The sequence below is a fragment of the Halictus rubicundus genome, chromosome 7 (genome assembly GCF_050948215.1).
Source record: "Halictus rubicundus isolate RS-2024b chromosome 7, iyHalRubi1_principal, whole genome shotgun sequence".
In the NCBI taxonomy this organism is placed as follows: Eukaryota; Metazoa; Arthropoda; class Insecta; order Hymenoptera; family Halictidae; genus Halictus; species Halictus rubicundus.
The window spans coordinates 12,284,867-12,301,151 of record NC_135155.1 but is presented as its reverse complement, the minus strand read 5'-3'; the positions used below and the strand labels follow the sequence as shown (position 1 = coordinate 12,301,151).

General features: G+C 39.2%; 1 protein-coding gene across 5 annotated transcripts in view; it reads right to left on the bottom strand.

Moving 5' to 3' along the window:
* Positions 1-3,991: 3,991 nt before the first annotated feature.
* The window catches only part of Larp (La related protein), a 38,008-nt gene continuing 25,714 nt past the window's right edge, over positions 3,992-16,285 (bottom strand). For 4 of the 5 annotated variants that reach the window (XR_013082508.1, XR_013082509.1, XR_013082510.1 and 1 more), the window contains exons 17-18: positions 10,508-15,855; positions 3,992-10,108 (exon numbers count right to left, since the gene is read on the bottom strand). Coding sequence is in view for 1 of the 5 variants with exons in the window: in XM_076790251.1 (XP_076646366.1) it covers positions 15,256-15,855 (600 nt within the window). In the remaining 4 variants the exon portion in view is untranslated. Of the gene's footprint in view, positions 15,856-16,285 lie in introns of all 5 variants that reach the window. The other variant, XM_076790251.1, reaches the window with a different exon arrangement.

Sequence of the window (16,285 nt, the reverse complement as noted above, 5' to 3'; positions counted from 1 at the left end):
GTTGTCCCCGAAAAGTCCCTGGGGATCGCCACAATTTTAGGGCGAATCCCTTTGACGGCTGGGAATATTCCCGGCAGTCTGTTTTAACCCTAGGATCGATAGCGAACTATATTGTATATGTAGCTCCCCGACGACGACGCCGGAAACCGCGAGAGTTAAACTTGTGTCGCGATATTATTAACGACACAGACATTAAGTGTGGCATTCGGAAAAATTTATTGTTACAAGGAGGTTACAGCAATTTTGTTTAAACATTTTACCTTGTCAAGCGATTTCTTATTGCTCGGACGAAGGAATTAAACAAGTCAATTGGAACATGAAATGTTCTGAACAGGACGAATTTTGTATTGTTCACTATTCGAGAAGGAAACCAGAAATGTGTTAGGTAATTTAATAACTTTTCAAATTCAATTTAGTATGTTATGAATTCATTTGAACTCGGTACGTTACGAATTAATTTCGACGAATTTGAACTTGATTCAACGTACAGATTGAGTAATTCATTCTGTTCCATCCTGAGACACCATACTGTACCCTTTGCACTCGAAGCTATTTTAACCCCGAAACGAAACATTTCTTCTGACCTAGTATATTTCCCTTATATATATATTTTTCATGTTATACATACGAAAATAGTGCAATTTGTTTAGTAATTGGAAGTGTTTAGTAATTTATTAAAAACAAACACATTTAACCCTTAGCACTCGAATGGCGACTGTAAAGCGCCACTAAAAATTGCTGTATCATTTAAAAATATATATATAAAGAAGGGAAACCTTCTAGGTTGGAAGAAATCTTTCGTTTTGGAGTTAAAACAGCTTCGAGTGCAAAGGGTTAATAATGTAAAAAATATTTTGAATAATGATACAGCAATTTCTAGTGGCGCCTTACAGTCGCCATTCGAGTGCTAAGGGTTAAGAACCTTGAACTGTTTCAACATTCCCGAAGAACAACCTCGAGCCAAAAAACAGATCCTAAATAGCCCTTCCATCCTGTTCATTCAAAACCAGCGACTTTCTACGAGCAACAAACCACCATATGCTTTTTTCACGAGTTGCAAAGAAAGAAACGAGGAAGGGTCGCCGACATCTGTTTTTAGCGATTCGGGAAAGCTTCCATCGGTAGCAAGGACAACGCCAACCCCTTGCGGGCCTTACGGTTCTTAACGGTTCGCCATAAATTCACCATAAATTCGGTAACGGTGTTGAATTTTCGCCGTTCTTCCACGGTCCAGGGCCGGCGATTCATTGTGTATGCTAATAACGCGTGGAAAAAAAGGACTGTCAAGGGTATAAATAATTTATTCTGTCTGGAATGATGCTAAGAGGGGTGACGGGAAGACAACGAACGCCTCTCGGACGCGTTTCCATTGCGGAAAAACGGTGGGCTCGCAGATGTCGACCACACGTCCACTCTGCGGGGTGTCCATTCCGTTTTTCCTTCCACTATCACTGCCACCACCGCTATTACTAGCACGCTGCCACTACCACCGAGACAGAGACACCCCAATATACGCAATCACGACCTGCCATCGACTTTCACGCAATTACCAAATGTGCTCCTTTCTGGTCTCCTGTCGATTGCACCCTTAAATGCGTCGTGGATGCGGGTTTCAGAGAATGTCGTTACGTAATTCATTTAATGTGATCACTGGACTGCGGATCTTCATATGCAAAATCAAAATCTTCTGCATTGATTGTGAGCAGCACAATGATAATGATTTTGTTGCGTCGAAAACAACTCATGGTGTACCAATTACGGTGCCTATATTAATTACACTTATTTTTAAAGCATAATGAATATTGAAAAAGAGATATATAACATCTATATTAACTAATTGTAATGAAAAAATTTAATATCTTTTTTTTTAATATTCATTATGCTTTAAAAAGAAGTATAATTAATATACGCACAATAATTGGGTCCCTTGCCCTATTTCGCCCAGCCAATTTCGTATAACGGTATAACGCGTTTATTGCAACGCACAGGAGCTACAGTTTTATCTCTTTTGTTGATAACTTCGGTAAGTCCAAAATAATATAAACAGTATTTTTAAATGACTTGAATGTTTTCACTGTGACGTATTCGATCAACTCATTTTTGTCATAAATGCAGAAACAAAATGCATGTCTACCGATCGTCGCACCACGATTTACTTTTTATGGTTACAGTGATTATAACTACTTTGTCGTCCATTATTTATTTTCCGACGTTACGAAAACGGTTCTTATTAGAATACAATTTACTATCGGTCGTCGATCGTTTGTTAAAATTTTTCCATCAAAAATGTTTTATTAACGCAAAAAGATGTCGGAAATGGACGATTACCGTGTACGAATAATTTTGGTTGGTTTTTGTTAGTCTATCCAGGATCAACATCAAAGTGTTTAAAGCCTTGAGTGGTTACATAGTGAGCCGAAATATCCAGGCGGCGAACATGAAAGCACCGTCTCCTTTAGAACGTATGATCTTTCCGATTACACCGGCTAATTGCCAAGAGGTTTTTTTATATAAGACGAAAAAAAAAAAGAAGAAGAAGCCAACTCGGAGAAGTTGTGAGATTCCGAGGCACCGACTCGTTCAATTGGCGTAGTTGTTGTTAATCGGTTGCCCTTTTCGGATACTTGACCGTGAAAATACGAGGGTAGCTTTCCCACGGAAGGGAGGACGTGTCCCAAGGGCGCTGTGAAGCACGTGTTGCGGCTGCACTTGCAGCCCTTGAAACCGTTGCGACCATCGTTCTTTAATGACGTCGTCAGGTTCCCACTGTTTGCCAATATTGCAATAATCGCATTGCGTGAGTGTACAATTTTTTATTTCAATTACATCTTGCAAATGAAATAATAAATAATTTCACCTGAAAAACTAATTAGATTAATTATTGAATTTAGATATATACTAATTTTTGTAGTTCAATAATTAAAGTTTAGCTGCATTCGCTTCTGAAATTGTTCTGTAGCACGTCTAAAACATTTGTGAAGAAGCCGAACAAAAAAACCTGTCACGCTAGAATCTTTCCTTGAGATAAGGGTTAAAGGTTAGGCAATTTCTGGGGAAACACTTTTCCCCCGATGTATCGATTTCTTCCACGGACAAAACAAGCAGCTCATTCTCATCTCGGCTTACCATACCCGCTTCCCCTAATCACCCTAATCTGCGACCGCGTCTACTTGTCTACTGGCTCGCGTTAGAAATCGAGAAGTCAGCGGGGAAACCAGTGGCCTAAGTAAACAGTGACACGAGCACCGACAGTGTTACAGTTCGCGCAGGCAGAGAATTGATCTAATCGAATTGCCCATTCATTTGGTCTTTGTCCGATCTAAACGTCAATCGGTTGATAAAAATAATGCAAAGTACAATGGGTGTACGATAAGTCAATCAGCTCGAGAACATGGATGAATTGAACAATGTTTAAAAATGTTTCTAATAAAATCATGACGTCGAAATTTTGTTTCGCGTGTAGCTTAGTATTAAAACTGTCTTTGAGAAAGTGACAGTTACAAATATAACGTATAAGCGTGTCAAAAAATTATGATAAATGCGAGAAAAAGTCAACAGCCCGAAGCATCGACGAATTGGAGAACTTTTATACGATGAGAAGACAATGTTGACAATTTTTTACATGTGGCTTAATAGTACAACTTTCTTACACAAAAATCGCAGTTAAAAATATACGATTCAAGGATGTCAGAAAAATAATAAATAAGAAGGCCTTTGTCCTCATGATTGCACAAAATCGATGATGCAACAATCACATGAAATAAAAATAAAAATATGATATATAGGGGTAGAGAAAAATGATGATACTACTAAGGCCATTTTCTCCATATTTTAGGTGGATGAAAAGCAGAAAAATTGCGAACAAAAATGAAGAATACAATAATGTGAAGAATGATAGTCTGTCTTTAGGAAATGGAAGAATTATGTAAACGGAAAAACAGAAGGAAGGAGTTGAACAATGTGGACGAGGGTACAAGAAGAGTCTCACCGGTGCGTTCTTTTGCAGCTTGGTTTTTTTGTCCTTTTTCTTCTTTTTTATTTTATACATTCATAAACGATACAACCTTCCTACGCGTACAGGCTTCGGAGAATAACTCGCACACCACCCTCGACATCGTCGCATAATCTTCATCTCACCCCTTAATATCTCGTTACGTCCCTAGGCGATGCGTTACAGCTACAATTATGTAAATAATATATATATATATGTATGTATTTATATATATATATATATATATATATATGTATATATATGTATGTATATATCTATATATATATGTATATATATGTATGTATATATCTATATATATATATATAGATTTATATATATGTCTGTATATTTTACTTCTTTTTTTGTTTTATTTTACTTTCTCTTTCGCACGCACGCGTAAACTCACGCATCCTCGTTTCACGCATACCCTTCATCTCTCTCCTGTATTTTTTTTAATATTTTTATATATATATCTGTATACATATATATATATGCTTATAGCTTTTATGTATATATATGTATGTATATAAATATATAGTAACCTTACGAGTTAAGTATGTATATCGTATGTACAAGGCCGAGGCTTACTCGACGGAGCAGATTATTATTTATTTATTATTTATTTATTTCGTATTCGATTTCCTTGATGCAAAATGATCGTCGTTTTTATCTATTCGATCGGACCAGAGTAAGAAAAATCTTCCGCTATTTTCTATACGGTGTATGCGTTTTTCGTAGCTAAATCTGAAAAAATACGCCGGCCATAGTTCCTCGAACGAAAAGCCCGGATATGGTTACTGTGATTATGGTCGGGGAGCCGTCGTACAATCGATCGCTTGATTTTCGAGGGATCTAACAGCTCCTTTGTTAGTCTCGAACCCTTTCGCGTTTCTTCCGATTTATCATTTTGTTTCGGTCATTTTTGTTTTTTGTTGTTCCATGCTTCATTCCTTGTTCGCGATGATATTGTTACCTATAATAAGTCAACATTTGTTTCCACTCATAAATTCTATACCAAATATAATTATTTCATTTTCGGTATTCCGTTTCTCTGTAAAGTGATAAACATTTTTGAGTTGAATTATATCAATCCCTTCTTCAGATCTTTCAATCTTTATTAAACCTTCTCTCATCTATTTTTTAACTCAATTATTATGGTTCTTTGGTGTCGGATTTGACTGTGAACTGTCAACAATAACAATTAATCAAGGTTAATTATCGCATTTGACATTTTTTAAAAAATAGCTTATCATTTTATTCATTTATTTGGCTTGATTTTAGGCTTGATAGCAGATTGCCCTGTGGAGCACTGGTCTGACTTCGTCGAGAGAAATGTAGCCACGCCCACTCGGATCATACTGGACACAGGAAGCAAGTTGCTGATACAATTTTCCCTCTCTCAACGTCTTATTTGTTTTTCCTTGTTAGTAATGCATTTTTATTTGCAACAGTACTCCCTTAGTTTCTGTTCATGTGATGTCATTTGTCCTAAGCTGTTGCCCTTAAGGGGAATCCAGAGCACTCCGAGGGCCAATAGTTTATTTCCTTAGAGCTTATTAAAATCCTTAATAATCAGTTCCAAAAATCCTATTTGGTTAATATTACCCATGGGAGCAATCCATAGCACCCCAGGGCCAAGAAGTTATTGCTCATATCAAACCTGAGAGTTTCTCGTCTGTTCCGCTACTTTTGATCACAGCAAAATTGAACATTTCCCTTCTCTTGTGTCATTCATTTGAAATCGTTGCTCCCGGGGGGCAATCCAGACCGCCGCCTAGGGCCAATACCATCGTACTCGTGCCTTATAGCAAATAATTCTTACATTTCCAACTGTTTCAAATCGTATCTAGACTATTTTGTGTCCGTCCAAAATGAAAATCCCCCGGTCAACAATTTAACAGATCTCGGTTGCAATTTGTTAGAAGGAGCCTAGCTCACGTGAAAGGGTTCAGACCCTATTTCCAACGAAACGAGCAGACCGTTCAACCTGTATCGGAATCGGTGGCACCAAGGGGCAAACTGACGAGTCTCGGAGTGAGTTTTAGTCGAAGGCACTATCGTACGAACGAAAATTTCCCCTTTCCCCTTCACTGTTTCCGATTTCGCCAAGGAAAGTGTCATGAAACGCTGGCAAATCCCATAAAATCGCCGTCCGAAAAAACGAACGCCCCGCCCCTTTTCGGACGACTCGAAAATCAAGCATCGATTATTTTCATCCCGACGTTAAACAACCAATCAACGCTCACCCGCCGACTAGAACGCGAATTAGACGGTTTCGGTGTGTGTTCTCGCAGATTATTAGTACGGGAAAGATCAGTCTACATTAGTGTATCGCACGTGTGTATGTGTATGTATTTTTCCACCGTTCGGGATAAGTGTCCGTGTCCGGTCCTCTCTCGGAGCTACGCTACGCGGTATAATAGGTTTCGCCGTAAAAAAGAGATCAAGTCGTAAACTACGATCGACACACGCTGTGAAAAACCAATTAGAAAAATAGTGCGATTCGAATTTGCCTCGCGACAGGATCAAATGCTCTCTCACTCTCTCTCTTTCTCGCTCTCCTCTTTGAAACCTTTCTATTCGGCGGATCAATGACATTACCGTGAAAAAAGGCGAACAAGGTGAGAACCAATGAGAATTAGCCAGCTCGAATCGGTAGTCCCGTCTAAAGCTGTGATTTCCCAGCTTAAAACCGCGTTTCAATTCTCTTCTAAAGAAATGACTGACTGGTAACTGTGAATTCTGCTTAAACATTCTCCGGCGGAAACGCGGTTTTAGACGTTTAAAAGACACCGTTATGGTCGTCGTAGCCAAAGTCATCCGCCACATTCATCCCATCAACAACTCCTTTTTCGTGTTTTTTTTTCCGTTTAATAATTTTCCTCGAAACGATGTTACAACTAAAAAAAAAAAAAAAGAAAACAAACAAAACGAGCTTAAACGACAAGAAGAAAAAAACAAAGATACACCGAACACAAGCGATCAGTCATAAATACGAGGAGGATAAGTAAAAGTAAAACGGTGAAAAGGATCGATCCTCGTGTACAAAGTGTATCTTATAGGAAACGCTTCTTTTTTTTTCGTACATTTTTTTTCTCAAACCCCGTTATCTTCCACCGGTTTATCCCCCCACCCACGTGAGTGTATATTTAGTATAAGCCTTACGTGTAAAATTAATAGTCGTTAACGTTAATGCTGTACTTATATACATCGTCACGGGCGCGCGCGCGAAATCGAGCTTGGTGGAACGGGCACGGTGACCTCCGTATCGTCTCGTTTCTTAAATCAGTGCAAAAGAAATTGCAAATAAACTGTGATAAGTAGTTGTTCGAAACGGCAGTTAATATCAGTTATTTGCGACTGTAAATAATGACGTCGCAGTTTTCCCTCGTTAACGTCTCGCATCTTTCTCCTCCGTAGCGTCATGGATTTCAATCGAACCCTTAACGTCACGCATCTTTAGCGTCTCGATTTCAACTTAACACAAACATTAGTTGTTATTCCAACGCTAAAAAATTACCATTTAGGACTACGCTGGAACAAAGAGACGTTTTCCGTTACTGAACGTTCTCCTTAGCATCCCGTTTTCCAACTTAACACAAACATTCGTCGTTAGCTCCGCGCAGTCAAAACTGACCGTTTAGAACTACACTGCGAACAGAGACGTTTGCCTTCCTTAACGTTGAGCATCTTCGTCCTCCTTAGTGTCCCGTTTTTCAACTTGGCATAAATATTAATCGTTATTCGCACCAACGGAACTACGCAGGGAAAATAGATATTTTTCTCTCTTAACCATTCCGCATAACGGCTCGTTATCATCTTCATCGATAATATTCTTTTTCTTTCACTCACGTGACGTAGCCGTAGTGTCAGCTAATGGTAAACACTGTTCACTACTCGATAACGTCTCGAGCTTTCGCTCTCCGTAGCATCTCATTTCTATCCTTAACAAAAGGATTTTTTATGTCTATCCAGGTGACATTAATGAATAGTCATGCAATGTGAAACAGTACCCACTGTTCGATACAGTCTCGTTGCATCTCTGATGCGACATTAGCGAGGGAAGCTACAGTAACTCACGTAAACATAATCTTCAAAAACCAAGTGTCGAGATTGTTACTATTGCTAATATATTTGTTTCTCTATTTTCAACATTTTCTTGTGATTTTTCTTAATTTTAACGTACAGTTTAAAATATTTGATAATAATTTATATAATATTTATGGATAACAGTAGGTACATATTATTCATGTGATTTATTATTATTATTATGAATATCGTTATTATCATTATCAACGAGATTTATAGTAAAAATAATAATATTTCGAATAATTTGTAATCATTATTTTATAGCTGTATGTCGCTGAATGTTCTTCGATGCAGAAACACACTTTGTAGCTAGCGAATAGACCGCAGATGCACTTGTGGCATAAAAATGAAAATCTTAAAAGCAAAATAAGAATTTTAGACCTGCAACGCAGAAAAAATTTCTCTTCGAATTCTTTCTTGTTGAAATCCTGGCTACTTTGCTTTATCAATTATCGCTACGCTATTATCATAAAAATCAAATTTCCATTAGTTCTCATTATTCTGTAATGAGTAATTCCTTATATCAGACGATGGTTTATGAAAGTCACTGACATAGTGAACAGATTATAATTTCATTTTATATAAACAACACGAATTTTCCCTCCAGCCCACTATTTCGAGTATCCGTCGAATATCGACGCTAACATTCATCGAACGATGTTCGAAGGTCACCGAGAGGTCACTGTGACTACAACAATCAAGAAAGGACTTTTCAAGGTCACTGTACGTCTCCCACCAAGCGCCTGTATATAAGTAACGATATAATAACGCGTAATATGTATAGCGCGATTTCGTCTCCTTCCTAAGAGGACTTCCGGTAGAAACTATTTACAGTATTATGCTACAAGATCGTCGCTCGCCGGAGGAGAAGACATATCGATTGGAATTTCACGTTTTCCCAATCAATTTCAACTACCCCGCAATAATCAACAAACCAACCCCACATTGTACAACTTTTATCGGCAATCTTAGCAACAATGGCGTAATATCGTACGTCAACATTGTTCCAGCATAAAAGACTGTATAATGTTAGAGGAGTTTGGCTGCTTTATCTGGAAAGTTCCAAGGTCAAAGAAAGTCCATCGTGGACGAGGGACACGGAACTATACAATCTTCTTTCGCACCCTGCGCTGATCAATGAACTGTGGATCCTTACGCAAAATGAAAAATGCATCAACTGCAAGAGGCAGGACTCACATTAAAATTTCTCTTCTTTAATGATCTTAATGAATCGAAAATGATATATAATGTTCTAAAATTCTTCGAACTTCTTCACCGTTTCAAATGACACCGGCCGGCCTGCTGTTGCGAGCAATGCATGAAAATCCACAGTCCAATGATGAGGATTTAATCATTAATAAGAACGTTTTTCGTTTAGAATATGGAGCAGGGGTGACGGAGTTTAAATGCCCAGGAACAGCCCTTTCGAGGGTCCACGATGTGGCGTCTTCATCCACGATGCATCCGTCAGATTTAGGCTCGCAAAGTTTCGGCTAATCTTGAATTCTCAAGAGCGACTGATTTTACATAAATCACACACGATTTCAAAAACCGGAAGCGCTTGGATCCTCCGGCTCGGACGATCAACTCTCAGCGAGAACCGAGAGCTCTCCTCTTTAGGTCTAACTTAGCTCGACTAAGCCTATCGTTTTTCACTCTTTTTTTTTTTCGTTTTGCTGGTAATTGGGTTTTTCTTCGCTGGGTTAGTCCTAAACTAGTTCGAACGTCTCGAACGTGTCGCGATCACGTTCATGTATTTACAGCACGTCGCGAACATATACCGTTCTGCGTTTATGTTTACGTTCGTTCACTCCCATACTCTCCTTCTCTCTATCACACAGTCACGCTCGCTCTGTCACTTTGTGCTAACCGATCTTCGTCCGTTCGACGCTCTTCTCTATCTTCGAACTCTTCTTGCTAACTCTGACGGTCGAAAAGAAATCGTGGAGTGGTTTTTAGTCGATTCTCCCGCAGCATGAAGCGCGGAGAACATTGTGGCAGAGCGACACTATTTTTTCGGGACACAGTCTACATCGACGAGTTTCTTGACACTGGAACTACTGCGATCATCTCTTTCGGATCTATTCTTTCTGACGCGTTTTTTGCCGTGTCGATCAAATACGGGTAGCATTATTTCTTAAACAAATTCATTTTTATTGTACTATAGTCGAGTAGACTAAATTTTATTAGTATATGACGAGAGTTAAAGCAGCAACCAGTATGATAAATTTTGTCCTTCCGATTTGTCGTTACATTAATCAAATTCTTTTGATTTTTTGGATCCGGCAGTGAACGCATTAGCGAAGATTGTTGAACGTTCGAGTGAATTAAATTTTGTTAATTGTACATAGTAATATCAGTCGTGTTTAGTGCTCGGTAGTTCTAATGTCAATACCTCGCTTACGAAGATTCGAAGGAAATGGCGACTCAAGAGGTCTCGTGACTCGGTGTCACAGATTATTGCTGTGAATCTTGCAAAATTCGTTCGACGAGTATCGACAAGCTTCACCCCTTGCCCTATTGTTTGTTTTTTGTGTGTTATTTGGACGTGAAAAAAATTAATAATTAGACTGCTGGTCTTATGCGTTCAAAGATGAGCAAGTAGAAAGATTGAAAGAATGTCGATATACTACTTTCAATTTATCGAAATTATTCAAGAAGCAAACAATTGTTCATTGGGCTACTGTATTTTCGCAATTTTCAGAACAGTTTTATTTTGCATAAAGATTCGCAGTCTGTTGATAACATACGTCTTTAATTGTAAATATTATAGGGCAAGGGGTTGAATAAATTAAATGAACCAAATCGCTTGCAGTCTGATGCAACGGGTTCAAAGGAGACTTAAACTGTTTGAGAATCCGAGGGAAGACGATTAGGGGAAGAAACTCGAAATTAACTACGTATCTCGATGTTTGCCTACCTCGCTTTAGCGCGATAATTAAACTGTAGATTTTGACGAATGAAAACTGCAATCAAATTTCAATTTCATCTCGAATCGATTTTCGATGCTTTACAAACATTGATTCCTTTGTTTGTTAAAATTAGACAGTTTCTGAACCAAATGCTCCATTTTCACTCGTTTTGTATAAATAATCTTACAATAAAAAAAAAATCATAAATGCAACTAGGAATCAAAGAAAATTTATAAATAGTGAGTATGGATATATTAAAAGGAATAAAATTTATCATTAAAGTAACAGTAATAATTACGATAACAAATATTATATGAGCCTCCTAACTATAAAGTAAATCTCATGGTCTTGCCTTCTTGTGAAAAAAATCTTTTTCCAGAATCTGTCCAATGCTAACGAACAATGTCCAAAATCTTTTCGTGACTGACTGTAGCAGCGCAAGACCAGTATACAGAAAATTCCTACAGGGTCACGAGTGACCCAAGGGCCTCAAAAAGATCCCCACTAAATGATTACACGAAAATTAGTCGACCCTTCTCCAAACTTTAAAGTCGAAGAAAAAACCTGTAGCGCGGAGCAACGAGAAAAACTGTTTAAAAATGAACCTCTCATTCTAAAGCCCAAAATGAGTCTCTCGAAAAATAAGGTGGACGCGCTTCGAGCCTCGCAACGCGTGCAGATAATGTAAAACAAATGATATTTTTTTTTATCAACAGAAATACAATTTTGTTACAGATAATTTAAACAAACAAGAGCGTCTCTTACAGTTGCTTCTTCTGGAGGGGGAAGGTGGGACGACGTTGCGCAAAATATTACAAAATACGGGGGGTTGCAAAAGAAGAGAATTCAGAGGAGTAACAATTTCGGATTTCCGGTGACTCTCGCCGTTGACTTTTGACTCAACGCGTGACTAGTACATTAAAAGAAAAAAAAACGAAGAGAACAGAGAAGGAAAAGGAAAACGAAAGAATGAAAAAAATAAAGACAGAGAAGCACGAACAGATCTAACAAGTATTCCAGGCGTCGTCTTGTGTTAACAAACGGTATCGCGGGAACAAAAAAAAAAGGAAAAAGTCGAGAATAATAAGGTGTGTGTGTGCGCGCTACGTGAATGAGCCAGCCATTCGTGTTTCGAAAAGTTTTTCACTCCCCTATTGAATCAAATCTTTAGTTTAATGCTCGCTTAAATTAATACGGTCGGCCTAACCTTAGCTGTTCCTTAAGTATGATTATAGTAGTTTCCAAAATTTCCACCCCCGCCGACAGAGAATCGCTACCCTAATCGTATCTCTAACCGTACACTTAATCGTAACTCCTAATTATCCTTAAAAACCGAATATCCTTCCTCTCCCTCGATCTTCGATCGAGCCCCAAAATGTCCTCCCACTTTTTCAGGGATTTTTTGTCAACTTTTTAATTTTGAACATTTTTTTTTTGTTTTAAAAATCCAGTCGTTCACCTGTTAACTGTCAAGCACTATGCCATCGCATATATTTAATCAAAATGTGAATTGTAGACTTATCAAGGCGAATATTAAAAGTAAAACAACATTTTTAAGAAAATCTCCTTCTACTATAATTATATATGTTCTTGTCCTTTTATATGTCATCGTAAAATTCAGATAAAGATAATCGAGAATACTCACATTTTCTTACAAAACAAATACGGATATTTAATTTTATATTCGTCGAGGATTTTCACACAAATTTTGGTAGACCACTGTTAAAAAATCAGACATTGTATAAAATCAATCAACTCCCTCTAGCGAAATTTGATTCTATATGCTACAATAAAAATTAATTTGTTGAGCCTGCAATCGCATACAATTTGATCCCCGTAAAATTGTTAACAGGTGAACCAAGAAAAAAGCGTTAATTTGTTTCATGCGTTTCTGTTGCTAGCGGAGAAACCAACAGAACTTCTTTCCCTGAAACGTTTTATTTCTGTACATCACCGAACTTCGTTTTTCCACCATTTTTTCCGCAACGCTGTCAATAGTGTCAATTGCAAGACAAACGCTATAATACCTGAAGCCACGGCTCCTCTAAAATACAATGATTGTGCACCGGCCACGAGCAGAGCATCTTCCTCTTTTTCCGATTCCAAGAGTGTGGTTCTAATCGAATCGACATTTTGTACAAATTATACATCGGTCGCGTACAATTACTGTTTCCCAGTTTCGACGGGGGAGATTAGTGTTGCGGTGGCTAGACAAATATTTGTACACTGCGCAGTTCTATCCCATCTTTGAACGTCGACAATTATCGAATTCCATTGTTTGTAACATTGTCCAATAATTTCTTGTTCAAAAGGATATTTCAATTGATAGATATCCAGCGGGCAGAATATTATTGTGTAATTTGTTAAATTTTCGTATGTAAAATGTTTCGTAAAAGTTGAAGGCTGTCACTGGGCTAGCAGATCTTATAAAAATATTAGACACGGATTTTTCTAATCGGCCATTGGTTAAAAATGTGAACACAGGCCTTGAATAGTTATAATGGTAAAATTATGTAGTTTTTAATAACTGAAGCATCGTTCAAATTGGAATAGTTGGCTGCTTTCTTTCGGAAAATGAACATTGCTACCGATAATTTGGACTAGAAGCGACATCAGCGTTGAGCGAGCGCGCTATTCGTCGAACACGTGGCACGGTGTGTGCCTAATCACTTGATTCGCAGGTTCACCTGGCCCCTCTGTTATCCGCTACAGACCGAGCGCAGTATGATTCAGTGCATACAGTAATGTCTCGATGTATTTGTGAAAAGCGAGTACGATATTTGCAAAACATTAATCCGGGGTAAAGTCCTCGAAGGGCCGTGAATAGCTAGCTGATACGTTAGTGAATATCATAGTATCGTGATACGTTCCCCTTGATACCGTGTACTGTATTAATCCCAAACATGTTATTACTTCTCAAGGTAATTAAAATATGTACCTTTTTGTAAATGCCTAATGGCTTACAATTAAATTGCGGATTTTATACATTTATGGCAACAATGAGTAGGTGAAACATAAAACAATAAAGGTATTAGAAGAATCTAAGAAGGCAGGCACATTATTTTCAAATAATTTAAACTACTAAGGGAAGACATAAATGTCTATAAAACTTCTTTCCTTGCAAATGATGCGTACAAATTTTATTTCGCATCAAGAGCCGCAGTTTACTCGTAGTCTTGAATTGTTGATACTCGAGGAACCGATTGCGAATATAGATTCGAACCGGACATATATATATCGAGACATTACTGTACTCCAAGCAAGAGCATAGCCATACTATATCGGTAGATACAACTTTACCGGGCTACGACAAGAACAGAGCTGAACCTCCCTAGTCTGCCATCTCTCGTCCCAGCGATAGCAAAATCGTTCTATACAGGGCGAGTCACTTAACTGTACCACCTCAATTTACTCTAACCTACTCGTTACATAACGAAAAGTTTCAAACAAAAGTTCCTTTATATCAAATTAAACATGCAATGTGATCATTAGTTTTTTAATGTCTCGATCTTCGATCGAGATATGTGACCTTGAGCTTTTGTATCCCAATGTGTGATATTTAAATATGTGATTCAAAAGAGTGTCGAATTCAGAGTAAAAAAGTATTGAGGTATATAGGGTGAAAAAGTCATAATTACGGACATACTCTTCTGTGAAAGTTGAACATTCAACTGAGAGAGATATTCAAGATATTCAAAGAATATCTCAGTAACTACTTTTTCAGCCCACATGATACTTTTTTACTCGGCATTCGATACTCTTTCAAATCGCATATTCAAATATTACGCATAGTGAAACAAAAACTCAAGGTCACCCCCGTATCCCGACATCAAAGTGAAATATAAAAAAAAAAAACTAATGATCGTATTGCATGTACCGGTTAATGTCTCATAACTTTCGTTCGAAACGTTTTTAGTTACGTAACCTTACAACTAGGTTACGAGTAAGTCCCGGCGGTACAGTTGAGCGACTCACCCGGTAACAATTGTTCTTCAGCATCGCGCGCACGTCCGACATGTTCTGGTTCTTCCCCACGATTCATTTCTATGTACAATGAGAGACAGAGTTTTGTGCTGTATCCCGGCGCCAGGGGGTACGTGCACCGTGTACCCGATTTTTGGCGCTGGTAGTTGTGATTCGTTAGCGGTTCTTTCTCAGAGCTGGAACGAATGCGTCCTATCATCCCGAGAGGGGCGGGACGCGCTTGTCCGTGTCAGCAATCGGGCAAGTGCCTCTGCACTTACCCTTCCCGACCAAGGAGGATCACTTCTGGCCGGTGGACGTTGCGACAGCCTCAGTGCTGCTCTTCATCGTCGCCGACAACGACGACGAAGACGACGATGACGACGACGACGACGACGACGACGACGACGACGACGACGTCGACGTCGACGATGAGGACGAGGACGAGGACGATTTACTCTGTTCGGACTTGCCGGGCTGCCTGGCAGTGTTGGTCTGCGTCTTGCTCACCTCCTGTGGACGAGCAAACGAGCCGGAGTTCTGTCTGCTGCGTGGCTGCTGCTTGCTAAGGTCGCGTTGACTGCTCGAGGAACAGGACACCTCGTTTCGCCGTCTGGAATGGCCGAGACGACCCGAGCCGAACGAACCGGCACGGTTACGGAACTGGGGCAGGTTCACCGAGTCCACGCGAGACTTCTGTGCACCTGGATGGCTGCTGCTCTCCGAGCTCGAGGTCGTTGGCAGTGTCACTGTGCTGGACCCGCCTGACAGTCGGCGGACCCGATTCGTTGGGGATACGTCCATCCCTCCGGCGCTCTCAGACACGCTCCTGTTGCGTCTCTTCGCTGCTTGCGAGCGGGAGTTCGCGGCGAACGCCTGCAGCATCTCGTTTATTCGGGGCTGAAATGTTTAAGGACACTGTTAGGCACTGTCGCTTGTCTTTTGTAGAAGCGACTGTGGAAGTGGGTATAGATTGAGGAACATGAGTAAGGATGTCCTAATTACTAGGAGCTTGGATAGGGTGTCCTACCTAACTTGGATCTAGTTTATTCGAAGTTGAAATAGTTGATGATGATTAGGCGCTGTTGCTTCTTTTTTGTGGACGCGATTGTAAAAGTGGGAAACGCCTGGATTATGAGGAGCTTGGATGGGGTGTCTTACCTAACTTGAATCTAATTTATTTGAGGCTGAAATAGTTGAGAAGTAGTTCAGAAAGTGGAAAGGTTAAGGATTGAGGAACTTGGATAGGATGTCCCACCTAATTCATAACTAGATCTTGTAATAGATTTATATGTGTTGCTTTGACATTTGTTACCAAGGATGGTCTGAC